The 27,501-nt window shown below is 44.6% G+C and overlaps 2 protein-coding genes across 8 annotated transcripts in view; both read left to right on the top strand.

Annotated features, from left to right (window-relative positions):
• LOC124040108 (SAP30-binding protein-like) overlaps positions 1 to 11,677 on the top strand; it is a 50,611-nt gene extending 38,934 nt beyond the window's left edge. Inside the window, exons 6-10 of one of the 4 annotated variants that reach the window (XM_046356951.1) lie at positions 2,525 to 2,616; positions 2,790 to 2,902; positions 8,690 to 8,748; positions 10,379 to 10,466; positions 10,727 to 11,677. In XM_046356951.1, the coding sequence (XP_046212907.1) occupies positions 2,525 to 2,616; positions 2,790 to 2,902; positions 8,690 to 8,748; positions 10,379 to 10,466; positions 10,727 to 10,905 (531 nt within the window). In that variant the 3' untranslated portion in view covers positions 10,906 to 11,677. Of the gene's footprint in view, positions 1 to 2,524; positions 2,617 to 2,789; positions 2,903 to 8,689; positions 8,794 to 10,378; positions 10,467 to 10,723 lie in introns of all 4 variants that reach the window. The other 3 variants (XM_046356950.1, XM_046356949.1, XM_046356948.1) reach the window with 3 other exon arrangements.
• Positions 11,678 to 18,585: 6,908 nt separating this feature from the next.
• The window catches only part of LOC124040107 (integrin beta-4-like), a 36,918-nt gene continuing 28,002 nt past the window's right edge, over positions 18,586 to 27,501 (top strand). For 2 of the 4 annotated variants that reach the window (XM_046356946.1, XM_046356943.1), the window contains exons 1-8: positions 18,589 to 18,844; positions 25,404 to 25,489; positions 25,715 to 25,797; positions 25,887 to 25,982; positions 26,381 to 26,585; positions 26,688 to 26,784; positions 26,998 to 27,169; positions 27,454 to 27,501. The exon at positions 27,454 to 27,501 is cut by the window's right edge and continues 216 nt beyond it. In XM_046356946.1, coding sequence (XP_046212902.1) covers positions 18,843 to 18,844; positions 25,404 to 25,489; positions 25,715 to 25,797; positions 25,887 to 25,982; positions 26,381 to 26,585; positions 26,688 to 26,784; positions 26,998 to 27,169; positions 27,454 to 27,501 — 789 coding nt within the window. In that variant the 5' untranslated portion in view covers positions 18,589 to 18,842. Of the gene's footprint in view, positions 18,845 to 21,180; positions 21,734 to 25,403; positions 25,490 to 25,714; positions 25,798 to 25,886; positions 25,983 to 26,380; positions 26,586 to 26,687; positions 26,785 to 26,997; positions 27,170 to 27,453 lie in introns of those variants that run through there. The other 2 variants (XM_046356947.1, XM_046356945.1) reach the window with 2 other exon arrangements.

Below are 27,501 nucleotides of genomic sequence, written 5' to 3'. Positions count from 1 at the left end.
TTAAATTTAGAAGACACATTTCGGGTGGAATTAAATCAGTTGTGCAACTGACGAGGTATATCCTTTCCCTTCTCTTAATTACCCCTCTATCAGGTGAATCACTGATGAATCATTACCTTGCCTCGGGCTGCAACTAACACCAGCACACACAGGAAGGGCTGGGGACAGTTAAGACTCAGGCCAATGAGTAGCCAGGGTGTGGTCTGTATTGTTTTAGTATGCCTCATTATTGTACTGGCCCTCATTATTACCATTGTATCTCAAAAAATAAACATCACAATACTGTTGTCCTACTATTTGGCCTAATTGAACTGACTGTTTTGAGTACTGTAGATACAGTAGTGCAAAAACATTCAAATCCTCCATCTTGTCCGTTTTAAGGCTAATGTATCATTGTGGATACCCCTGGCTCCAGTTAATATAATAATAAAAATATATGCCATTTAGCAGATGCTTTTATCCAAAGCGACTTACAGTCATGTGTGCATACATTCTACGTATGGGTGGTCCCGGGAATCGAACCCACTACCCTGGCGTTACAAGCGCCATGCTCTACCAACTGAGCTACAGGCCCAGCTTCCTGCGTCTCCCAGGAGCCTGGTTGCCAATTATTGCTCTGAGGTCTCAGAGACTGCAGACACACAATGGCTCCATTCAGAGCCCTGTCAGTCAGATATACAGTACCAGTCAGATGTTTGGACACCTACTCATTCAAGGGTTTCTCTTTATGTTCTACATTGTAGAATAATAGTGAAGAAATCAAAACTATGAAATAACATATATGGAGTCATGTAGCAACCAACTAAGTGTTAAACAAATCAAATATATATTTTAGTTTCTTCAAAGTAGCCACCCTTTGCCTCAACAATCTTCACCTGGAATCCTTTTCCAACAGTCTTGAAGGAGTTCCCACATATGCTGAGCACTTGTTGGCTGTTTTTCCTTCACTCTGCGGTCCAAACCATCTCAATTGGGTTGAGGTCGGGTGATTGTGGAGGCCAGGTTATCTGATGCAGAACTCCATGACTCTCGTCTTGGTTTTATAGACCTTACACAGCATGGAGGTGTGCTGGGTCATTGTCCTGTTGAAAAACACATGATAGTCCCACTAAGCGCAAACCAGGTGGGATGTTGTATCGCTGCAGAATGGTGTGGTAGCAATACTTAAGAGTGCCTTTAATTCTAAATTAATCACTGACGGTGTCCCCAGCAAAGCAACATCACACCTCCGTGCATCACGGTGGGAACCATCTGTTCACCTACTCTGCGTCTCACAAAGAAGCGGCAGTTAAAAAACATCTCAAATTTGGACTCCCAGTGGTCTAATGTCCATTGCTCGTGTTTCTTGGCCCAAGCAAGTTTTTTCTTATTAGCTCTGAGGCAAAAATGAACTCATCTTGAAGAATCAAATCAAATCAAATTTATTTATATAGCCTTCTACGGCTGATATCTCAAAGTGCTGTACAGAAACCCAGCCTAAAACCCCAAACAGAAACAATGCAGGTGTAAAAGCACGGTGGCTAGGAAAAACTCCCTAGAAAGGCCAAAACCTAGGAAGAAACCAAGAGGAACCGGGCTATGTTGGCCAGTCCTCTTCTGGCTGTGCCGGGTAGAGATTATAACAGAACATGACCAAGATGTGTTTCTTGGCCCAAGCAAGTTTTTTCTTATTAGTGTCCTTTAGTAGTGGTTTCTTTGCAACAATTCGACCATGAAGGCCTGATTTACGCAGTCTCCTCTGAACAGTTGTATTGAGATGTCTGTTACTTGAACTCATTTGGACTGCAATCTGGGGTGCAATTATCTCTAATGAACTCATCTTGAAGAAGAAAAGTTTAAAGTTCCTTCATGTCTTAAAGTAATGATGGACTGCTGTTTCTTTCTACTTATTTGAGCTTTTCTTGCCATAATATAGACTTATCCCTATTTGGTAAAAGACCATCTTCTGTACACCAGAATGCCAAGAGTGTGCAAAGCTGTCATCAAGGCAAAGGGTGGCTACTTTGAAGAATCTCAAATATATTTTTGATTGTTTAACACTTTTATTGGTTACTGAATGATTCCATATTTGTTATTTCATTTCGTTTTGATGTCTTCACTATTATTCTACATTGTAGAAAATAGTACAAATGAAGAAGAACCCTGGAATGAGTAGGTGTGTCCAAACTTTTGACTGGTTCTGTATGGGTCAAGACTGGAGTAAAGACCCTGGCTTCAGTCTTTGCCAAGTTCAGCTGCCATGTTTCGCATCAGTTAACACACTGTAGGGGCTAAGCTAACTTGTTACGCCTCTCTACCAATTGACCAGTCATTTTGTGCTGTTCATACACTGGTAGGTTTGGAGGCCGGAGGTCGCAAGTTCAATTCCAGTTATGGACAACTGCACCTGGCTTTACTGATATATCTAGGCTTGTGATACATACATATCACAACAGACGAACAAAGTGCTTGTCGTAAAAACTATACTAGTGGGGATATGACACTTATGTTATACTGATCAGATATGTTGGTTTTCTGTCAACAGGAGAAGATCCAGAAGCTGTATGAAAAGAATCTACATGGAGACTTTGACACAAACAACCACATTCAGAAGAAGAAAGAGTTCAGGAATCCCAGGTACACACACACACTAATTCATGCCACACACACACACACACACACACACACACACACACACACACACACACACACACACACACACACACACACACAGAGTTATGACCACGTCGATCATACGTGGGATGCTTTTCCAGATACTTTCGGTGACATGTCAATGTGTGTCTTTGCAGTATCTATGAGAAACTCATTCAGTTCTGTGGCATTGATGAACTGGGAACCAACTACCCTAAAGACATGTTTGATCCTCATGGCTGGTCAGAGGACTCTTACTATGAGGCACTGGGTAAGGAAGTCATTGGTGTGAATGTGTGCTTGTTTGTGGCTATACAGTGCCTTGCGAAAGTATTCGGCCCCCTTGAACTTTGCGACCTTTTGCCACATTTCAGCCTTCAAACATAAAGATATAAAACTGTATTTTTTGTGAAGAATCAACAACAAGTGGGGCACAAACATGAAGTGGAACGACATTTATAAGTGGAACGACATTTATAAGTGGAACGACATTTATTGGATATTTAAAACTTTTTTAATAAATCAAAAACTGAAAAATTGGGCGTGTAAAATTATTCAGCCCCCTTAAGTTAATACTTTGTAGCGCCACCTTTTGCTGCGATTACAGCTGTAAGTCGCTTGGGGTATATCTCTATCAGTTTTGCACATCGAGAGACTGACATTTTTTCCCATTCCTCCTTGCAAAACAGCTCGAGCTCAGTGAGGTTGGATGGAGAGCATTTGTGAACAGCAGTTTTCAGTTCTTTCCACAGATTCTCGATTGGATTCAGGTCTGGACTTTGACTTGGCCATTCTAACACCTGGATATGTTTATTTTTGAACCATTCCATTGTAGATTTTGCTTTATGTTTTAACATTTAAGTCATTTAGCAGATGCTCTTATCCAGAGCGACTTACAAATTGGTGCATTCACCTTATGACATCCAGTGGAACAGTCACTTTACAATAGTGCATCTAAATCTTAAAGGGGGGGGTGAGAAGGATTACTTATCCTATCCTAGGTATTCCTTAAAGAGGTGGGGTTTCAGGTGTCTCCGGAAGGTGGTGATTGACTCCGCTGTCCTGGCGTCGTGAGGGAGTTTGTTCCACCATTGGGGGGCCAGAGCAGCGAACAGTTTTGACTGGGCTGAGCGGGAACTGTACTTCCTCAGTGGTAGGGAGGCGAGCAGGCCAGAGGTGGATGAACGCAGTGCCCTTGTTTGGGTGTAGGGCCTGATCAGAGCCTGGAGGTACTGAGGTGCCGTTCCCCTCACAGCTCCGTAGGCAAGCACCATGGTCTTGTAGCGGATGCGAGCTTCAACTGGAAGCCAGTGGAGAGAGCGGAGGAGCGGGGTGACGTGAGAGAACTTGGGAAGGTTGAACACCAGACGGGCTGCGGCGTTCTGGATGAGTTGTAGGGGTTTGATGGCACAGGCAGGGAGCCCAGCCAACAGCGAGTTGCAGTAATCCAGACGGGAGATGACAAGTGCCTGGATTAGGACCTGCGCTGCTTCCTGTGTGAGGCAGGGTCGTACTCTGCGGATGTTGTAGAGCATGAACCTACAGAAACGGGCCACTGCCTTGATGTTAGTTGAGAACGACGGGGTGTTGTCCAGGATCATGCCAAGGTTCTTAGCGCTCTGGGAGGAGGACACAATGGAGTTGTCAACCGTGATGGCGAGATCATGGAACGGGCAGTCCTTCCCCGGGAGGAAGAGCAGCTCCGTCTTGCCGAGGTTCAGCTTGAGGTGGTGATCCGTCATCCACACTGATATGTCTGCCAGACATGCAGAGATGCGATTCGCCACCTGGTCGTCAGAAGGGGGAAAGGAGAAGATTAATTGTGTGTCGTCTGCATAGCAATGATAGGAGAGACCATGTGAGGTTATGACAGAGCCAAGTGACTTGGTGTATAGCGAGAATAGGAGAGGGCCTAGAACAGAGCCCTGGGGGACACCAGTGGTGAGAGCGCGTGGTGAGAGACAGATTCTCGCCACGCCACCTGGTAGGAGCGACCTGTGATGGTTCACAGTATCGAAGGCAGCCGATAGGTCTAGAAGGATGAGAGCAGAGGAGAGAGAGTTGGCTTTAGCGGTGCGGAGCGCCTCCGTGATACAGAGAAGAGCAGTCTCAGTTGAATGACTAGTCTTGAAATCCTGACTGATTTGGATCAAGAAGGTCATTCTGAGAGAGATAGCGGGAGAGCTGGCCAAGGACGGCACGTTCAAGAGTTTTGGAGAGAAAAGAAAGAAGGGATACTGGTCTGTAGTTGTTGACATCGGAGGGATCGAGTGTAGGTTTTTTCAGAAGGGGTGCAACTCTCGCTCTCTTTAAGACTGAAGGGACGTAGCCAGCGGTCAGGGATGAGTTGATGAGCGAGGTGAGGTAAGGGAGAAGGTCTCCGGAAATGGTCTGGAGAAGAGAGGAGGGGATAGGGTCAAGCGGGCAGGTTGTTGGGCGGCCGGCCGTCACAAGACGCGAGATTTCATCTGGAGAGAGAGGGGAGAAAGAGGTCAGAGCACAGGGTAGGGCAGTGTGAGCAGAACCAGCGGTGTCGTTTGACTTAGCAAACGAGGATCGGATGTCGTCGACCTTCTTTTCAAAATGGTTGACGAAGTCATCTGCAGAAAGGGAGGAGGGAGGGAGGAGAAGGTGGCAAAGAGCTTCCTAGGGTTAGAGGCAGAAGCTTGGAATTTAGAGTGGTAGAAAGTGGCTTTAGCAGCAGAGACAGAAGAGGAAAATGTAGAGAGGCGGGAGCGAAAGGATGCCAGGTCCGCGGGGAGGCGAGTTTTCCTCCATTTCCGCTCGGCTGCCCGGAGCCCTGTTCTGTGAGCTCGCAATGAGTCATCGAGCCACGGAGCGGGAGGGGAGGACCGAGCCGGCCTGGAGGATAGGGGGCATAGAGAGTCAAAGGATGCAGAAAGGGAGGAGAGGAGGGTTGAGGAGGCAGAATCAGGAGATGGGTTGGAGAAGATTTGAGCAGAGGGAAGAGATGATAGGATGGAAGAGGAGAGAGTAGCGGGGGAGAGAGAGCGAAGGTTGGGACGGCGCGATACCATCCGAGTAGGGGCAGTGTGGGAAGTGTTGGATGAGAGCGAGAGGGAAAAGGATACAAGGTAGTGGTCGGAGACTTGGAGGGGAGTTGCAATGAGGTTAGTGGAAGAACAGCATCTAGTAAAGATGAGGTCGAGCGTATTGCCTGCCTTGTGAGTAGGGGCGAAGGTGAGAGGGTGAGGTCAAAAGAGGAGAGGAGTGGAAAGAAGGAGGCAGAGAGGAATGAGTCAAAGGTAGACGTGGGGAGGTTAAAGTCGCCCAGAACTGTGAGAGGTGAGCCGTCCTCAGGAAAGGAGCTTATCAAGGCATCAAGCTCATTGATGAACTCTCCGAGGGAACCTGGAGGGCGATAAATGATAAGGATGTTAAGCTTGAAAGGGCTGGTAACTGTGACAGCATGGAATTCAAAGGAGGCGATAGACAGATGGGTAAGGGGAGAAAGAGAGAATGACCACTTGGGAGAGATGAGGATCCCGGTGCCACCACCCCGCTGACCAGAAGCTCTCGGGGTGTGCGAGAACAAGTGGGCGGACGAAGAGAGAGCAGTAGGAGTGGCAGTGTTATCTGTGGTGATCCATGTTTCCGTCAGTGCCAAGAAGTCGAGGGACTGGAGGGAGGCATAGGCTGAGATGAACTCTGCCTTGTTGGTCGCAGATCGGCAGTTCCAGAGGCTACCGGAGACCTGGAACTCCACGTGGGTCGTGCGCGCTGGGACCACCAGATTAGGGTGGCCGCGGCCACGCGGTGTGGAGCGTTTGTATGGTCTGTGCAGAGAGGAGAGAACAGGGATAGACAGACACATAGTTGACAGGCTACAAAAGAGGCTACGCTAATGCAAAGGAGATTGGAATGACAAGTGGACTACACGTCTCGAATGTTCAGAAAGTTAAGCTTACGTAGCAAGAATCTTATTGACTAAAATGATTAAAATGATACAGTATTGCTGAAGTAGGCTAGCTGGCAGTGGCTGCGTTGTTGACTTTGTAGGCTAGCTGGCAGTGGCTGCGTTGTTGACACTACACTAATCAAGTCGTTCCGTTGAGTGTAATAGTTTCTACAGTGCTGCTATTCGGGGGGCTAGCTGGCTAGCTAGCAGTGTTGATTACGTTACGTTGCGTTAAAAGAACGACAATAGCTGGCTAGCTAACCTAGAAAATCGCTCTAGACTACACAATTATCTTTGATACAAAGACGGCTATGTAGCTAGCTATGTAGCTAGCTACGATCAAACAAATCAAACCGTTAATGAAATGAAGTGAAAATGTGATACTACCTGTGGAGCGAAGCGGAATGCGACCGGGTTGTTGAGTTCTATTCGGAAGACGTTGGCTAGCTGTTGGCTAGCTGTTGGCTAGCTAGCAGTGTCTCCTACGTTAAGGATGACAAATAGCTGGCTAGCTAACCTCGGTAAATTAAGATAATCACTCTAAGACTACACACTCTAAACTACACAATTATCTTGGATACGAAGACAGCTATGTAGCTAGCTAACACTACACTAATCAAGTCGTTCAGTTGAGTGTAATAGTTTCTACAGTGCTGCTAATCGGTGGACGTTTGCTAGCTGGCTAGCTGCTGGGCAGAGCAGTGAAGACTACGTTAGGACGACGAAATACGATAATTACGCAATTATCTTTGATACAAAGACGGCTATGTAGCTAGCTAAGAAGAAATTGCTAAGATTAGACAAATCAAACCGTTGTACTATAATGAAATGTAATGAAAAAGTTATACTACCTGCGGAGCGAAATGCGGATGCGACCGCTCGCTCCAACCCGCTCCAACCACCATGTTTGACAGTGGGGATGGTGTGTTCAGGGTGATGCGCTGTGTTGCTTTTATGCCAAACATAACGTTTTGCATTGTTGCCAAAAAGTTCCATTTTGGTTTCATCTGACCAGAGCACCTTCTTTGACATGTTTGGTGTGTCTCCCAGGTGGCTTGTGGCAAACTTTAAACGACACTTTTTATGGATATCTTTAAGAAATGGCTTTCTTCTTGCCACTCTTCCATAAAGGCCAGATTTGTGCAATATACGACTGATTGTTATCCTATGGACAGAGTCTCCCACCTCAGCTGTAGATCTCTGCAGTTCATCCAGAGTGATCATGGGCCTCTTGGCTGCTCTGATCAGTCTTCTCCTTGTATGAGCTGAAAGTTTAGAGGGACGGCCAGGTCTTGGTAGATTTGCAGTGGTCTGATACTCCTTCCATTTCAATATTATCGCTTGCACAGTGCTCCTTGGGATGTTTAAAGCTTGGGAAATATTTTTGTATCCAAATCCGGCTTTAAACTTCTTCACAACAGTATCTCGGACCTGCCTGGTGTGTTCCTTGTTCTTCATGATGCTCTCTGCGCTTTTAACGGACCTCTGAGACTATCACAGTGCAGGTGCATTTATACGGAGACGTGATTACACACAGGTGGATTGGATTTATCATCATTATCATCATGGGGCGGCAGCGTAGCCTAGTGGTTAGAGCGTTGGACTAGTAACCGGAAGGTTGCGAGTTCAAACCCCCGAGCTGACATGGTACAAATCTGTCGTTCTGCCCCTGAACAGGCAGTTAACCCACTGTTCCCAGGCCGTCATTGAAAATAAGAATATGTTCTTAACTGACTTAACTGCCTGGTTAAATAAAGGTAAAAATTAAAAATTAGTCATTTAGGTCAACATTGGATCATTCAGAGATCCTCACTGAACTTCTGGAGAGAGTTTGCTGCACTGAAAGTAAAGGGGCTGAATAATTTTGCACGCCCAATTTTTTTAGTTTTTAAATTGTTATAAAAGTTTGAAATATCCAATAAATGTCGTTCCACTTCATGATTGTGTCCCACTTGTTGTTGATTCTTCACAAAAAAATACAGTTTTATATCTTTATGTTTGAAGCCTGAAATGTGGCAAAAGGTCACAAAGTTCAAGGGGGCCGAATACTTTCGCAAGGCACTGTATGTGCTTGCCAGTCTGTGGTGCTTGCCAGTCTGTGGTAGTCCTATCAGATGAACTGTTTTTCCCTCCCTGCAGCCAAAGCTCAGAAGGTAGAGATGGATAAACTGGAGAAAGCCAAGAAGGACAGGACGAAGGTGAGGGACACGGGCGCTTTTATTGACTTGAAGAGGGGACCTGAGGTAACCTGAATTCCAATACATACGTTTTCACCCCCCACACACACATATAAAACAAAACCATGCCTGCTCTCCTCTTAACCCCACCCCCAACCTCTGTTTAAAACAAATTCACTACATGGCCAAAAGTATGTGGACATCCAAGTTGAACATCTCATTCCAAAATCATGGGCATTAATATGGAGTTGGTCCCCCCTTTTCTGCTGGTTCCCTCCGCTCTTTTGGGAAGGCTTTCCACTAGATGTTGGAACATCGCAGCGAGGACTCGCTTTCTTTCAGCCATGAGCATTTGTGAGATCAGGCACTGAGGTTGGGCGATTAGGCCTGGCTCGCAATAGGTGTGACACTTCAATCTGAAATGTATTCGATGGGTTTGAGGTCAGGGCTCTGTGCAGGCCAGTCAAGTTCCTCTACACCGATCTCAAAAAAACATTTCTGTATGTACATTTCTGCTGAAACAGGAAAGGGCCTTCCCCAAAGTGTTACCACAAAGTTGGAAGCACAGAATTGTCTAGAATGTAATCGTATGCTGTACTGTTAAGATTTCCATTCACTGGAACTAAGGGACATAACCCGAACCATGAAAAACGGCCCCAGACCATTATTCCTCCTTCATCAAACTCTACAGTTGGCACTATGCATTCGGGCAGGTAGTGTTCTCCTGGCATCCGCCAAACCCAGATTCATCCGTCAGACTGCCAGATGGTGAAACGTGATTCATCACTCCAGAGAACGCGTTTCCACTGTTTCAGAGACCAATGGTGGCAAGCTTAACAACACTCCAGCCGATGCTTGGCATTGTGTGCAGCTCCACGGCCATGGAACCCTATTTCATGAAGCTCCTGATGAACAGTTATTGTGCTGACGTTGCTTCCAGAGGCCGTTTGGAACTTGGTAGTGAGTGTTGTAACTGAGGACAGACTATTTTTTTTAGGCGCTGCGCGCTTCAGCACTCAGCTGTCCCGTTCTGTGAGCTTGTGTGGCCTACCACTTTGCGGCTGAGCAGTTGTTGCTCTTTGACATTTCCACTTTACAATATCAGCACTTGCAGTTGACCACGGCAGTTCTAGTGGGACAGAAATTTGATGAACTGACTTGTTGGAAAGGTGGCATCCTATGACGGTACTACGTTAAGTCACTGAGCTCTTCAGTGAAGCCATTCTACTGTCACTGTTTGTCTATGGAGGTTGCATGGCAGTGTGCTCGATTTTATTTATTTTCCCCGTCAGCAATGGGTGTGGCTGATATAGCCGAAACCACTCATTTGAAGGGGTGTCCACATACTTTTGGTTATGTAGTGTACCTGTTCAGAGAAAATAGCTTTGCCAACCCTGTACTTACGTTTACTCCTCTCCTTTACTGTTTTACCAATCACAGAACGGGCCGTTCTCTTTTATCAGTCTGTGTGTCAGGGGCATGTTGCCACCAGCAGCCTCTAGTTTATTCTCTCCACACACTTCCAGAGAAGTGTCCTGCCAAGAGATTAAGGCTCATCACAACACAATGTCAGCACAACCCAGCCTGGCTCCGCTCAGCCCTCTGCAGTATGAGTATGGTGAAGTATTTTGTCTCCTCTCTCCTCTCCTAGATTGAGTTTGTGACGGGAACTAAGAAAGGGACAATCCCCACCAATGCAGCAGTTCCCACCACCAATACAGCTACTACCACAGCTACAGGTACACTCATATCACACACAACTGTGTTCCAAATCAACCCCTAGCCCCAACTCCTAGACAGCTATCACCACTAACACCTCTTTACTGTCACTGGCAGAGAGATGAGCCCCCCCACACTCCATAGAAACATTATCATCCCTGGCTGATTTAGGTTGTGACCTTCCTGAAAGAGAAAAAGGTCAAGATTATAGAGTATATCTGCTTCCCTTTCTCTCCCGTTCACTTTCTCTCTCTCTCCCACCTCTCTCCACCCCCAGCAGAGGCTCAGAAGAGGAAGAGTAAGTGGGACTCTGCAGTGCCCGTGACCCTGGCCCAGCCCGCACTGCTCACTACCACGGCTACCCTGCCAGGGGTGGTCTCCGTGACAACCACCGCCAGCGGAACCAAGACCACCGTCATCTCCGCCGTTGGCACCATCCAGAAGAAAGCTAAGCAGTGAACCGGCATGGGGAGAGGAAGTGTGTTTGTGTGTGTGTGTGCGCGTGCGTGCGCATTGAGCTGTGTGGCTGTATTACTAAATGCAAAAGAGGGAGGGTGAAAGAATGTCTTCAGACAATATGGATGTCACATGAACCTCTGCATCTCTACTGCCGTCGGTCTCTGGGATTGGATCTACAACATTTGGTCAAAGGACTCAAGCCTGACTTGAGATTCAATGAGACAATTTTTCTGTCATTTCTGCATTGATATCAACATAAGGTTCCTTTTTCATCCAGCTCTCCAGTCAGCACCCTGTTGAAGTTATGCATTGATCTGTTTTTTTTCTTCTGTCGACAAGAATGTGTTTTGATGTTAGCTAAAGACTATCCATGGGGAAAACCACCCTACCTAGAAAGTAGCCTAGTTATGGCATAACTTGCTAGCCTCTTGACTGAAACTTGAGTTTGTTTCTTTATTCCATCCTCCTGTAAAATGGTTTCTTACAGTATCAACCCACCTGTTATGGTACAGTATATATTACTATTAGTTTTGGGCTCTATAACATCATTTCCTTTCTACCCACAGTGTATAATTGTGCTATTTCCTATGTTCTGTGTTTTGATCATCTACTGGACAGACTATGGACATTGGCATCAACGTTTCTTATCTCATTTTCAATGGCCTATTCAAAGAGCTTAGCGGAAATATTTTTTACAAATGTACATATATCACTGATGATGATGATGATGATGATAGGATGGTAAATAAAAAACGTCATACTGTCTTTTCAATTGGAGTGTGTGTCCATTCTTGTTCGGTCGTCTTGGGTTCAACATAAACTGTATTTTATACATAAGATGTAAGTAGTATTTGATCATACAATTATTTTCATGCTGTTCTCTAAAGCTTTGAATGTTCTGTCCAGGAAATTAAGGAATGTTATTGTGTGTTGTTGTGTTCCAGATCTATTGACTGCAGCCACTGGCCTGAATCTGGCCAGAGGAATTTCTGCCTCGCTGTCTCCCTTTCATTCGCTCTCCTCTCTTTAAATTTCCCCCCTCTGTCTCTTTTCTATCCACTACCCACGTTCTCTCTCTCCCCCTCTTTCCGTTCATCTATTTCTGTGCACTTTGGGAATTTATGTGGCCAGGTGCGGTTGTGATTTACATCCATCCTTCACCTCTTCCTTTTCTTTCATCCCGCTCTTTATCGGACTTTAATTCCATCCAGCAGGAACGATAACACACCGCCCCGCCCCCGCAGTCTTCTGAAGCACAGTTGGAGGTCAAAGTTCAGAATCGGAGTCGTCTACTAGAGGAAGTCAGATCAGCTTACACTCAACAGATCACCATATCACCAATAGACTTGAGTGCTTGTCAACCATCACCATACCCCAGGGGTTAAAGTTCTTCGTAACTGCGAAGGATATCTGTCATAAGGTTTCTGGAGAGGTCGTTTTTGAGATCTGTACATCCGGGCTGGTTTGGAGATGACAGCCTTAAACAGACAGTGTGTCTAGAAACATGTCTGTTCACGAAAAGTATTCCCAAATAAATGTATTCTCAAATATTGCAAACTCAACAAAAAAAGTAACGTCCTCTCACTGTCAACTGCGTTTATTTTCAGCAAACTTAACATGTGGAAATATTTGTATGAACATAAGATTCAACAACTGGAACGTAAACTTAACAAATTCCACAGACATGTGACTAACAGAAATTCAATAATGTGTCCCTGAACAGGGGAGGGGGGGTCAAAATCAAAAGTAACAGTCAGTATCTGGTGTGGCCACTAGCTGCATTAAGTACTGCAGTGCATCTCCTCATGGACTGCACCAGATTTGCCAGTTGTTGCTGTGAGATATTACCCCACTCTTCCACCAAGGCACCTACAAGTTCCCAGACATTTCTGGGGGGAATGGCCCTAGCTCTCACCCACCGATCCAACAGGTCCCAGACGTGCTCAATGGGATTGATATCCGAGCTCTTCGCTGGCCATGGCAGAACACTGACATTCGGGTCTTGCAGGAAATCATGCACAGAATGAGCAATATGGCTGGTGGCATTGTCATGCTGGAGGGTCATGTCAGGATGAGCCTGCAGGAAGGCTACCACGTGAGTGAGGAGGATGTCTTCCCTGTAACGCACAGCGATGAGATTGCCTGCAATGACAACAAGCTCAGTCCGATGATTATGTATTACACCGCCCGAGTCCATGACGGACCCTCCACCTTCAAATCGATCCCGCTCCAGAGTACAGGCCTCGGTGTAATGCTCATTCCTTCGCAAATCTGGCCATCACCCCTGGTGAGACAAAACCGTGACTTGTCAGCGAAGAGCACTTTTTGCCAGTCCTGTTTGGTCCAGCAACGGTGGGTTTGTGCCCATAGGCGACGTTGCCGGTGATGTCTGGTGAGGACCTGCCTTACAACAGGCCTTCAAGCCCTCAATCCAGCCTATTGCGGACAATCTGAGCACTGATGGAGGGATTGTGCATTCCTGGTGTAACTCGGGCAGTTGTTGTTGCCATCCTGTACCTGTCCCGCAGGTGTGATGTTCGGATGTACCGATCCTGTGCAGGTGTTGTTACACGTGGTCTGCCACTGCGAGAATGATCAGCTGTCCGTCCTGTCTCCCTTTATCGCTGTCTTAGGCGTCTCACGGTACAGACATTGCAATTTATTGCCCTGGCTGGCCACATCTGCAGTCCTCATGCCTCCTTTCAGCTTGCCTATGGCATGTTCACGCAGATGAGCAGGGACCCTGGGCATCTTTCTTTTGGTGCTTTTCAGAGTCAGTAGAAGGGCCTCTTTAGTGTCCTAATTTTTCATAACTGTGACCTTAATTGCCTACCGTCTGTAAGCTGCTAGTGTCTTAACGACCGTTCCACAGGTGCATGTCCATTAATTGTTTTTGGTTCATTGAACAAGCATGGGAAACAGTGTTTAAACCCTTTACAAAGAACATCTGTGAAGTTATTTGGATTTTTACAAATTATCTTTGAAAGACAGGGTCCTAAAAAAGGGACGTTTCTTTTTTTACTGAGTTTATTTTCTCTGTTAAGCTGCGTGCACTGAATTGACATGCATGATTGTTGATGACACTCCGATATTTAGATGAAGGTAATCAAATAGTATATAATGCGCACCACAGTGGCGCTCAACTCAGACAGCAGTATAGCCTACTGTAGCTCTTGGCACAGTAATTGAAAGCCGATATACTTTATCACTTATTTATATAATCCTTCAATTGCGCATGTGGCATCGTTTTACAACCGGAGTTTCAAGCATGGTTTAACCAGTGGTACCCAACCTTTTTCGGTTAGTTTACCAACATCTGAATTTAGCTCTGCCTGCAGTAGGCCTACCACTGAAGTACCCCCTCATGCATTTTACCAGTAGACCTCGTGGGTCTTCTCCAGTACCCAGTGGATAGGCCAAGTACTATTTGCTGCTATTTTTGACTTATAATGTTATTAAAACAAAATCCGACAACTCCATAGTTATAATAGTTGGCATATTTACCTAGTTGGCTTGTTTTCATGTGTTATACGCAAGATAATATTCCTTTTTTATTGTTTTTATTTTAAGTTTTTATTTTGAACACAACAAATACAAAAAAACAGAAGTATAGAAACAAGTTTATGTACTCTTAACAGACAGGGGTGTTACATATCAAGATTAATTTTCTATTTGTTAAATACTTTTAGGGTGCGTATTGCTTTTTTGTTTTTACATTTAATGATCACTTCAAAAATAATATATAAATTATATCTTAAATAATGTGAAGAGGGGTTTGTGCTCTGCCCACCTCAATTTATGGACAAAGAATTTTCCATGAGAGATAAAAAAAAATTCAACCCTCCCTCACCTTGGGTGCTACATATTACCGCTTTTCTAAAATAATGTGGTTTATTCCTCCATATGAAGTTAAATAATTTAGTATCAACCATTTTAGTTACTGACAGAGGAACATCCAAGGCAAGGAAGGTATAAACTAATCTGGACCTTCAGATTTGGATAAAAGTACACATCCAGATAAAGAAAGACGTCTTAATAACCAAGAGTTAAATCGTTTTCCAATTTCCTCTACAGTAGGAGACAAATGTAAATTGGCCCGTTCTTTCTGATCTTTGCTAACTTTAATACCAAGATATGTGATCACATATTTTACAAGGATAATCCTCTCGAGGCGAATAGGAAGGAAATATGTATTCAGACAAGTATTAAATACACAACCGTTCTTAATTAAATCGCGGGAAAACACTTTTAAAAGCTGCTTTGGCAAATGTATTTTGATAGCATTTTTTAGCTTTGTTAAAACAAAATCGTAGGATCCAAGTTTCACATTGCCACCACGTGTATTTATATAATCCTCCAATTGCGCATGTGGCACCGTTTTACAAACGCAGTTTTACAACCGGAATGTCAAGCATGGTTTAACCAGTGGTACCCAACCTTTTTCAGTTAGTTTACCATCAACTGAATTCTGCTCTGCCTGCAGTAGGCCTATCCCTGAAGTACCCCCTCGTGCATTTTACCAGTAAATAGGCCCAGAAGTCCTCGTACCCCTGCTTGAGAACCACTGGTTTAGGCGCAGCTGAGCAACAGAGGCATGATGTGCAGTTCGCGAACGATTCGTTATTTTTGAACGACTCTTTTTTTTACTGACTTGAGAGTCATGATTCATTTTTCTGAGTGACTTGTTCATACGTTTGACGTGCGAGTGCCGGCCGCAATGTGTTTTATAGCAGGATTAATACACGCTCCAAAGACGTGCTCCGAACACCGTTTTACATATGCGCGCAATAAAATAGATCATGACGTTAGATAGAGAATACAAATACCGTAAGAACTGATAATTGATCGCATTATGCAATTGATTATTTAATGTTATGATGGATAGCTTTGGAGAACCAAAACATACACAGTCTTTGCTCAACAAACTCCAACTCGAAAACGAATCGTTTATCACTCTCACAGCAATCAAGCAATGCAATCCAAGAGGACACTCTAGTCCTGTAGCAGCCACAGCTAGATCTCGTTTCAAATGTATCAAGAAATAATCTCATGTGTATGCCTAGCAATCTACAAATATACACTGTTTAAAGCACACGTTAATAAATACATCACAAATGACAGCTCCAATAAGCCACCCTATGCTTGAACGATATGTGAACAGGAGACTCGTAGCAACATGACTCTTTCAAGTTTTCAGTTCGTCGGTAATGGGTCCTGCGCGCTCTGGGCATTACTGACTCAAATGAACGAAATTAGTCGGAAGTTTTTCTTCTTTTGACTGTACGAGTCGAAAAGATCAGAGTAAAAAGAGCCTAACTTCCCATCAATCACTACAATATAGCTCTTAAAGGGTCAATGTCGTCTTAAAAGGGCAATGACATACCTTGTCATAGAAACTGAATAATAATCATGTATAATTAAATAATAATGATTCATAATAACAATCAGGACGTTGTGTCCAATGGGCTAAATGCAGATGGACAAACCCCACGCTTCAGCCTATTTACATTGTATAGCCACTATGCTTCATCAGTTGGGCTACAGGTGATAATGCTTATTGATAATAGCACATCTGATAATATAGATCATGCATAGGCTATATACATGGTCCAATATTTAAAAATAATTTTTACAATTTTTACCAATATGTTGTTGGACCTATTTCTGCAGGTGGAAAGTATATTTTAAATGGTGTCAGCATGATTTTATTTTCATTCATTTTGGAGTAGAAGGTTATTTTGAAAAGTCCCCAGAACTGAGCTTCTCAGTCTATCTACATACAAATTATTCCGAGGAGGATCCCGGACCCCCAAAGCAAGGGGACTAGAAATGGACAAACTTGCAGTTTTTCCTAAAAGCCTGATGGTCATGACCTTCTTACATGAAAGGGGAGGTTGTCTGGGACCAAGTTAATCAATCTGAGATTGACTAAAGTTTCAGTCATGGGATTTTTGTTGTTGTTGCTTTAACCTCTGTGCCAATATCCTTTCTGAGTGTATTGAGGATGTCACAAGTGGCTGGTTTGTCTCTTGATGAGTACAGAGGCCTGTACTCATTAAGGGGAGTTTTGAGTGAAATTCAATATGGTGGTAACATAGGAAGCCATGAAAGATAACTAAGACACATCCAAGGTCCCCTGTCATGGCATTTCAGACTAACCTTGAGACATTGCAAATGAACAAACATTTAAGTGAATAGCTGTGGGTTAGCTGACAATGTCATGACAACAATGTGTTCCTGTGATGGGGCCGTAGTCCACGTGTTGTGTTATGGTCAGATAGCTAGCAACAATGAAAAGAAGCTACCATGTGGGGAATCGTACGTGTCTCGTTGTATCTTGTTATTGATACCATGTCTTGTTTTGACTCTTGTCATGTCTATGCTAATATGGCCAAATAATTGATAGCTAGGTAACCAACAACTTTAATGATGTATTTGAGAGCAATCAAGTGCTCTTTGTGCAAATGTATTTATGTCTTTAATTTGTTGTCAAACTATGTCAACAATCCTTTGATTCTATGCCAACCCCCTGTTTTTCTCCATTGTTGCGCTTGGATTGTTTTTGTTGCTCAAAAACCCACCCATCTATATTGACTGAGTTTCCTGTGTTTTTCATCTCTTTCAGCTTGCCAGGCTATAGGGCCCACTGCCCAGAAATGAATATGTCTATCAGGAATGTCAAATATGAATAGTGAAGATGACAGACGTTGTTCAGGGCTACTGGGAAGCACTCCTGGTTCGCATCCCATCACCAGCTCGGCTTCCCAAGGTACTCCTGAACACTAAAACCAGATGAGAGTGGAGTCGGGAGAACTAGGAACAGAAGTAAATGAAAACAGTATGAGTTTCAATATGTCATTAAACTTTCTTCTGCTTGTGCAAAAACAATTGTTACTACTTTTCTCTTTCTCACTCTCTCTCAATCTCCCCTCTGTTATCAGTATTGTTATTTGTGTGGGGGGGGGTTCTCTTTCTTCCTTTCCCTCTCTCCTACACTCTGTTGGCAGTGTGCTGAGATACTTCTATACCAGGCGCGCACCCACACACACACACACACACACACACACACACACACACACACACACACACACACACACACACACACACACACACACACACACACACACACACACACACACACACACACACACACTTTTGGCTGAGCTGTGCCTGTCCTTGGAACTGTGTGTGCGTGTTTCTGCACACAGGTGAGTCACGAGACGCACCCAATGTCAGCTAAGTACTGACCGGGCCTTAACACTGCCTGAAAAATAAGACCTTTCATCCGGTGCACTGACACAGGGTTGACTCACAATGTATTCAGTGAATAAGAAGTCGAATTGTCTAAAACATTATCCACGCCAAATGTTGTGGGTAAGAAAACATTTTTTAAAGCTAAATATCCTACATAACAACAGGCTAGCTACTGATCTAAGATTTTCAGTCCATGTTTGGACAAAATGCACTGAAACACCAAGCACGTATTTAGCCTAGACCTATAGCTTCAAGAATGGGTGTTCCACTCCTCCGAGAAACAGACCAAATGTCGCATTGGCAGTCTTTGTACCCGTTTTATTGAAAAAAGTTCCACACAAAGACTATTGAGCAAGTGCAATGATCTAAGAACGGGCGCCTTTGTCATGGAAATCCGAGGTTGGCACTAGACAGTGGGTTTCACAGAGCGCGAGAGTTGGAGTTGGGGACAGTATTGGGGACTCCCAAAAAAGCTCAAAACTTGGACATTTTGTACGCAATGACATTTTGACTGGATTTAGTGTAAAATAGACTATGGTAGGCTAAATGTCGTCGAAGCCTGTCAATATCATGATTCACGCGCATCCCGTATGCGCCAATACCACCTGCCATCGGTAACGGACGAGTTGTGTTTATCGGTAACAAACTAAGTTGTGCAGCCAAACATTTTTAGAGTGGAACAAATGTGAGTATCTGTTCAAATCTGTGTTATATTATGTTAAATTATATTATCAATTTGCACTATTCAAAAAGCACCCAATTTTCGTCAACGAAGGGCCCACTAGGCTACAGTTATGCTACTCAAGTGTCAAATATTTATTTACAGAATGTCGTCGCCCCCGACATTGAGGGAGATACGTTTTTCTTTTTTTCTTTCTTCCAAGTGTGCTTTTGGCATGTCTAAATGTTTGGCATTGGGAGTGCCACCCGCAGCGGTCATTTCGACAAACAGGGCACAGTCAGAATCCGGATGTCGCATAACGTTTAGCTTTAAAGCACATGCGTGTTTGTTAGACATCTCTCTGAGAAAGCTGGCATACAATTAGTCTAGTAGGTCTATATATTACAACTAGTATTGCCTTTTTATGCTTTTTTTGTTGGGCATTCAATATCATGCTTTTATAAAGTTGTTTAAAAAAAACTCTTAGAGGTTAGAGGTTACTGGGCTTGCCTGGCAGCTATGCCCTATATGAGAAGAGTGTAAGGGCGTGTCACAAAACCAACATCCTTTTATCAAGTTCCCTGTTACCGCCACATTAGCCTGCCATGGGCTGGCTTTCCTGCAGGCATCCAGTGGGTCTCCTTTGAAGTTTCCATGTATGTGTCAGAGCTTTGTGATAGTTGGGTCTAATATTCATGTCAAGCCGGTTTTGTACAACACCAGAAAGTAACAGGTATACTGCAATAATATGCACAATAAGTACTTACACACGTATACTGGACTGCAGTAAACCTTTTCATATGAATGTCTTGGTAATATTGAAAGCATTGTTCAAGATTAAGAACACCCTCCTACCGCTGCTGACGCTAGAACCCTTGCACAAATTAAGAAGTTGTAGGAAAGCGACACCCTATAACTCCCTCAATCAAAAACTAAGGCAAAGTGATGTTTGTGTTGGCAACATTGCCAAAAACTAAGGAGAGAGGGAGGGAAGAAGGGAGTGGTGTTTTTGCAACATTTCTATTCCTCTGGAGAGGACTAAACCATTGTTTAACCCAAACTTTGTTGATATGAGCATGGCTGTGTTCTGTTTTAATGATGTCGTTTCCAAACAGTCCATTGTGGTGGAAAAGGCTGTTTTATCACCTATGAGTCATAGTATGCCAGACAGGAGTCTGAGTACTCTATGAGATGCAGTGCCTGTTCTCTCTAATTGCTGAATAAGCCTGTCTGATGTGTTTTCAGTCCCCTGTGGATCAGAGAGTCTCGGTCTCCTGAGTCTTAAGACCCCATAGATCTACTGTCTTGGTGTTGATCTGCGTCTCATGGGCTATGTGTGGACACTGGACAGTGGTTTCTCCAGTAAGAGCAGGTCTAGCCACAGGAGCTGTGTAACCTATAACAGCTGGTCTGTGGTCTGTGGTCTGGTTGGGGCAGAGCTCATATCCCCTCCAAGGTGAACAGTAACAGACACAGCACATAGTTCATGCCTTTAACTCTTTCAATAGAGCTGATGGCAGTAAAATACTATAATGTGGTCATATGTACATATACTATATTTCACAGTGCATGAAAGTGCATGCAACTCTTCTTTAACACACACACACAAACACACACACACAGTCAGAGGTTAGCCCCAGAGAGAGGGCAGTGTGCCAGGTGGGCATGGTGACTGGGTCTAGTGCCCTCTGCTCCCCCTCTTCTCTCTGGTCTCTGCCCAGGAATGCACATTACTGCACTGCCCGCTTTTCCATCTCATTTACTCCAGCTGCACGCACAGTTTAGGAGTATGTGTGTGTGTGTGTTTGTGCGTGTGTTTGTGCGTTTCAAGTTCAATAAATGTTCTTGCGCTGTGTGATATCATGTCACTAATTAAAGTGAGTTTGTTTGTATATTTGCGAGGGAAAGCAAATCTCTGTACACACACACACACACACACACACACACACACACACACACACACACACACACACACACACACACACACACACACACACACACACACACACACACACACACACACACACACACACACACACACACACACACACACACACACACACACACGGAGGTATGTGCAAGTCCAGTAATGCACTCCAGCTCTTTGTGTACTTTTGACTGTGACTGTTTCCCGTAGCCTCCAGACAGTGTTCTGTTCTCTGCCACTCCCATGAGATTGGGCCACAGAGGGAGGGGCCAGCTTCACCAGGCTCAAGCCCACACAGGTGAGCCCAGCCTGGAAGGAATGTAGCAGGGAGGGGGGCCTCATTTAGAGGTGTGGAGCTTTGAAAGTAAAACCTCCAGGTGACATATAGGGGGAGAGGAAGGGAGTTATCTATACTGTTAGCTACTTACCTGAGCTTGAGACAGGGAGAGAGTGTGAGTGGGTGCAAGTTAGAGGAGGGATCAAATCTCAGCACACATATTTTTACACTCACATGCTCACACAAACACACTCGGTGACTCTCACTCTCCCTTGTCTCTCTCTCATTTCAAGACTGTGACACTCACGCGCACACACCGGCGCCTCACCTCCAGGTTCAAGGGGATAGGAGTCAATATTTGACGGAGCTGAGCAGAGAAGGAAGGAAGAGAGAGAGAGAGAGAGAGAGAGAGAGAGAGAGAGAGAGAGAGAGAGAGAGAGAGAGAGAGAGAGAGAGAGAGAGAGAGAGAGAGAGAGAGAGAGAGAGGGCGAAAGTAGAAGTGTGTTTCTCTCCTGTGCACTAGCATTAGAGATTCCTGGAAACGTGGAACTTGGACTTGAAGGCTCGTAAAGGAGGTTTTCCTCCCCCCAGAGGCAGGTGGATACTAACTTTACAGAAGAGTGGAGAGTTAAAGAAAAGAGGATTAAGCTTTTCCTTATTTTTTTTGGTCAGTCTTTTGGACTTGGATTGGGCAAGGCAGCCATAAGAGGTTTGTTTGATCAGTAATCTCTTTAACTATTGGTATAAACTCAATAATTGCGGCCATTGTTTTCACTGATCTACCACTACTTATAGTTATCTACTTGAGTATTGCCAAATTCGTTTTATTATATTGATCTTTTATTTATCCTTATTCGAGTCCTATAGAAATATCTTGGGGGGGGGGGGGGGGGGGGGTGGAAGTCCTGGCCATGAGGCAGCAAGCATGCAGAGGACTGTGCATGATAAGATAGTTCAAGCATATCACTTTACAATGTCTACGACCTGCGTTTTTTATTAGAGTGTATGTCACTCAAGTCAAGGATCACTAAAGTAAGTTAGAGTAGGAGTCTGTAGCTCGACTTCTTACAAGGTGTTTTGTTGTTGTCCCCCTTGACGTTGTTCTGCGTCTCATTCCTCTATAGTGAACCATATTAAGACCAAAATGTGACACAAGTGAAGACGGTTATGGAAGAAGAATTCAGTTTTGCAGATGAAATGAACTCACAATAGAGGCTCTTTTTGCAGGAGTCCACCTGCCCTTAGAGATGAGGATTTATACATTCAAAAACCCTATGCTGATTCGAAGGGATACAAAGAAGCATTTCATGTATTTTATTGCAATCAAACCATATTTGTGAATGGCTTGTAAGAAACGTTGTTGCCTAACAACATTCTTCTTCTTGCAGAATGTGTGTTTTTTTTCTCCCACCAACTACTATTGAGTCCCGCTCCCTTTCTGGTCACATAGACCCAACTAGATTTACAGGGAAATTACAGTGTGCGTTGTGACAGTGCAGACCACAAGGGACTCTCGTTCTGATTGCAGCAGAATGAAAACCCACAGACAGAGAAAAGGTCCTGGACGTCTCTCCCACTCTTGCACTCTCAGATAGCTGTTCTCACCTGTGTTTACCTGGTCAGATGTATTTGCCTGGCTTAGATGGATTGATGGTGTGTTAATTTAGTATATACGGGGCTGACTGAGTGCTCCAGGTGTGTAGTTGTGTAGTTGAGGGTTGATTTACCTAGCTGTCTCATGGAAGGCTCTGGCTGTGCTCCCTGTCACTGACTGACGTGACTCTCCCTAATGATGTCATAACGGTTTAGGGCCCCTCCCTTTGTTGGAATGTTCACCTGGCCGCCGGGCATGTTATTTAAAGCAATAACTACTGAGCTAGCAATGATTCTTGTGTTTAAAAAAAATATTTTCCCCTGTCTTTCTCTCTCTTTCGGTCTTTACATTCTGAATCTGTCTTTTTATACATCTCCCACTGGGCACAGATGTAATTTTAACGTAGAGTTTTTCATTTACATTTGGTTGAGTTGTCAACTAACATGAAATCAACATAAACATTATGTATCTTTGGATTTAGGTTCAAAGTTTAAATCCCTTACATTGACTATTTTCTGCAAATCGAATCAGTTTTCCATGTTTATTCAACGTCATCACATAAAATATTTTAGTTGAAATTATGTGGAAACAACATTGATTCAACCAGTTCTCACCCAGTGGTACTATTGTTTATTTGGATACCTATTAGCTGTTACAAGTCACAACTTTCTGTCCATATATCTGTTCATTTTTAACCCCCTTTTCTCAATCTTGTCTCATCGTTGCAACTCTCCAACATGCTCAGGAGAGGCGAAGGTCGAGTCATGCGTCCTCCAGAACATGACCCGCCAATCCTTGCTCCTTAACACCCGGCACCAATGTGTCGGAGGAAACACAGTTCAACTGATGACCGAAGTCAGCCTGCAGGCACCTGGTCCGCCACAATGAGTCACTGGAGTGCAATGAGCCAAGTAAAGCCCCCAAGACTTTGGGCCAATTGTGCGTTGCCCTATGAGACTCCCTGTCACAGCCAGATGTGACACAGCCTGGGATTGAACCTGGCTCTATAGTGACACCTCAAGCACTGTGATGCAGTGCCTTCGACCTCTAATCCACTCGGGAGGCCCTTATATTTTTTCATTTAGACGAAGGTAAATTCAAGCACAACTTTATTGTTTTTTTCCCCTCAAACTCTTAGCACTTTTAACTGTCTCCATGAGAAAGTCTCTTCAACTTTAGACATTGTTCTTCTTTGATGTGGCTGTGTTTAACAGTAGTTAACGGACAATCTTTATGGACCTTACATTCTTCCTCACAGTGAAGATATCATTGGTTCTGTTTTTCTCTCTTAGCCTACTCAACCTGGTCAGTGATAAATGTGACCGGTAATACCGGAAACCCACACACACGCACGCACGTGCACACACACACCTGTAGGCAGCTCAAGTTCACGATAAGGTGCTACACTACAGTAAGTGCCAGGTCCTGTGTTTTCCTGCTCTGTTTTTGTGATGGTTGGGTCAGTTTCTCGCCTTGGGGTGAAATTCCTGTTCGGTGAGTCAATGGTCAAAATAGTGGGTGAGGAGTGGGTGAGGTGGGCGTGGGGTGATTTGGATCATAAAACCCTCTTTCTCCTCTGATTCAATTACGAGCAAATTCTGTCAGCATTCACTTCAAATGTAAGATTCCCTGTGGAGAAAATCTGTGTGGTTTTTCCCATGTCTATGATTGCTGTCTACTACTGTATAAGACTGCAGCTCCTTTCACACAACGTTCACATCAAACAATGTCTCTCCTGCTGTCTGGAAGAACATTCCCCGGGAATATCTCACACAGTTCCACTTCAGCGCTTCCCCATTGCAATTCATTTCACCATGCATGTCCCAACACGTTTTCACAAGCTGATTCTCCCACTGTCTGACGTTTGGCTGTGGAGGATCTGTCTTTAGTTTGGCATATGGACAACATAAAAGGGATTTGTGTGCTGCAGTCAGGGTATGGCAGGATATAGCTGGCTCTGTCTGGATAGAGGGTGAAATTGCCTTTAGTTTCCATCTGTTTGATGTGCTAGGGATGGTTTTTTCGTTCGACGTTACATCTGCTTATTAAAGGGGTAATCCGTATTTTAGTATTTTTTTCATTAGTCCACTGTTTAGACAATCCAACAATGTTTTATGAAGTGCACAGTGACACTTTGCTTCTTGAAAGTCCAATATCTTGAAAACTTGACTGCTGACATGTCAAAAGTGTATCAGTAGTGGACTAATGAAAACAATACCAAATATCGTTTTTTGAGTGGATTTTCCCTTTAAGGAGTGTTCAGTGTGGAAGTTAGTTGATCATGCAGATAGGCTGAGCACAGATCCTTCTCTGAATGTGTGGATGGCTCACAGTGTCTCTCTGTTCTGTAGAAGTGTAAGGTCTCTGCGGTAAGCCCACAGAGAGACCTGAGCCAACCAGGGCCAGATGGTTTGGGTTACACCATAATATTTCTGTAGAGGAATAACCACATACTGAGGTCACTGGAGGAATATGCAATACAGGAGGCAGATAATGCAACACAGGAGGCAATACTGGAGGCTGAAAGTCAACTTTCTTTAATTGATGAGGCTCTTCGAGTCAACTTGATGATACTCTTACCTGACCTCTCCAAGTAGAAGTTGCTTTAGGCACATATCTAGGATCGCCTTAACCTCTCCAAAGGAGTGAAAACGCAAAACTGACCTTCCATCAGTGTCAAGTAGCAAATCTAACCGAGAGTACTCCTACCTCACCAGGTCAGTGTAGTCTAGCCCTTGGGGAAAGTTGAAAGGTCATAAACTGTGTGTGTGTGTGTGTGTTGCAGGAGGGAGATGGGGAGATGGACATTAAATCTCTTGGCGGGGGTTGTACTTCTTGCTGTCCTCACAGCCAGTTGCTACGCTGAAAAAGGTGAGAATTATTGAATCAAGTGATTGTTACTGTGTGTCTCGTATTACTACAGTATTGACTCTTTCTTTGGCTATTTTAATATGTCGATAGACCCCGTCTTGTTTATGCAGTTGAGCAATAGGTTGAGTCGTCTCTAACTGAAAATCAAATCATATTTTTCATTTGGAATTCTACTGATGCTAAATGTCAACACAGATATTCCTGCTATGCTTCTCTGTCCAACAGTGAATCACTGTCTGGCTACGAGGGCTAGCACCTGTTCAGAATGTATTCAGTCAGGGAAGGGCTGTGCCTACTGTCCAGATGAGGTGAGAAGAAACCACTACTCAAGTTGCCCACAGACACCGCTTACCCGCCACAAATAGTTAGTGTGACCCATGTTTGTGTTTGCGTACAGATCTTTGATGGTCCCCGCTGCGACCTTCATGACAACATCATAAGCCGCGGCTGTAATAGCGCGGTGACAGCCAAAAGCAGCATGTCGATGGAAAGAGTAAGTATCGCCATGACACTAATCCTTACTACACGGATGCATGAATTAACCGGTTTTCATTAGACTGTTCGTCTGGCTACCTCGGTAATACTGTCGTACAGAACAGTCTGCAGCCGAACGATGAATGTGCAAGGTGTGCTCACAAGCAAAGGTGTACTCACAAGCAAAGGTGTACTCACAAGCAAGGTGTACTCACAAGCAAGGTGTGCTCACGAGCAAAGGTGTACTCACAAGCAAGGTGTGCTCACAAGCAAAGGTGTACTCACAAGCAAGGTGTGCTCACGAGCAAAGGTGTACTCACAAGCAAGGTGTGCTTTTTGCTGAGGTTGGAGACACTTCTCTTTGTCCCCCATGTTACATACCTGATATGACACACCCCTCCCTCCCTCCCGCTATAGAACGAGCAGATCGACATGCTGTTGAAGCAGTCCCAGGTAGCTCCTCAGGAGATGTCTATGACTCTGCTGCCAGGGGAGGAGAGGGAGATCGAGATGGAGGTGTTTGAACCAGCTAAAGGACCTCTGGACCTCTACATTCTTATGGATTTCTCCAACTCCATGGAGGACGACCTGGACAACCTCAAGAGAATGGGTGCTGAGCTGGGTAAGTTCCAGGTGAACGATGAGTCTGATTGTTACCCCATTGACCTCAGTGTTGTAGTACTGGAGTAGTCTGTGGTACTGATGTGTTCTGTTCCCCATACAGCTGCGTTGGTAGGGAAGCTGTCTGATGATTACACCATCGGTTTCGGCAAGTTTGTGGACAAAGTGGTGGAGCCTCAGACAGACATGAGACCATCCAAGTAAGAATTTTAAAACTATTTTGATCCTCTCTACACAGCCACACATCCAGATACAGGTACACACATAGACCCAAAAGTAAACATTACTACGGTACCAAAATATCTGCATTTATACACTACTCATACTCATGGCCCGTCCTTCTATCTATTTTGCTCCCGACCCCCTCTCGCTCCCCTTTCCTCCTCTTCCTCTCCCCCCCACCCTCTCTCCAGACTTGCCAAGCCTTGGCCCAACAGCGACCCTCCCTTCTCGTTCCGTCATGTGATCACTCTGACCCCTGACCTGCGGTCCTTCACCGAGAAGCTGCAGAAAGAGAGGATCTCAGGGAACCTGGACGCTCCAGAGGGGGGCTTCGACGCCATACTGCAGGCTGCAGTCTGCGGGGTAGGACTATAGAGTTAGATTTACTAAGACGGATATTACCATTCAATGTTTTGTGGTTAGGGGACACAGGCGACCATCTTTGCTGTACTGTCGGGGATGTTTAATTAGTTGAAGATTGCTGATTGATTGGTTAACTGTCGTGCACCGCTCTGTGTGACTCTTTAAGAGCCTCCTTACACGTGTATAGAACTCTCTCCTTACCCCTTTTCTTCTTCGTCTCCCCTTTTTCCAACCGTATCTCTCGCCCTCTTTCCTTCTGTCTCTTTCCTCTTCCTCCCCTCCAGGAAAAGATCGGCTGGCGTAGCCATGCCACCCACCTCCTGGTCTTCTCC

The sequence above is a fragment of the Oncorhynchus gorbuscha genome, linkage group LG07, assembly GCF_021184085.1.
Source record: "Oncorhynchus gorbuscha isolate QuinsamMale2020 ecotype Even-year linkage group LG07, OgorEven_v1.0, whole genome shotgun sequence".
Taxonomy (NCBI): Eukaryota; Metazoa; Chordata; class Actinopteri; order Salmoniformes; family Salmonidae; genus Oncorhynchus; species Oncorhynchus gorbuscha.
This window is presented reverse-complemented; position numbering and strand designations above follow the sequence as displayed.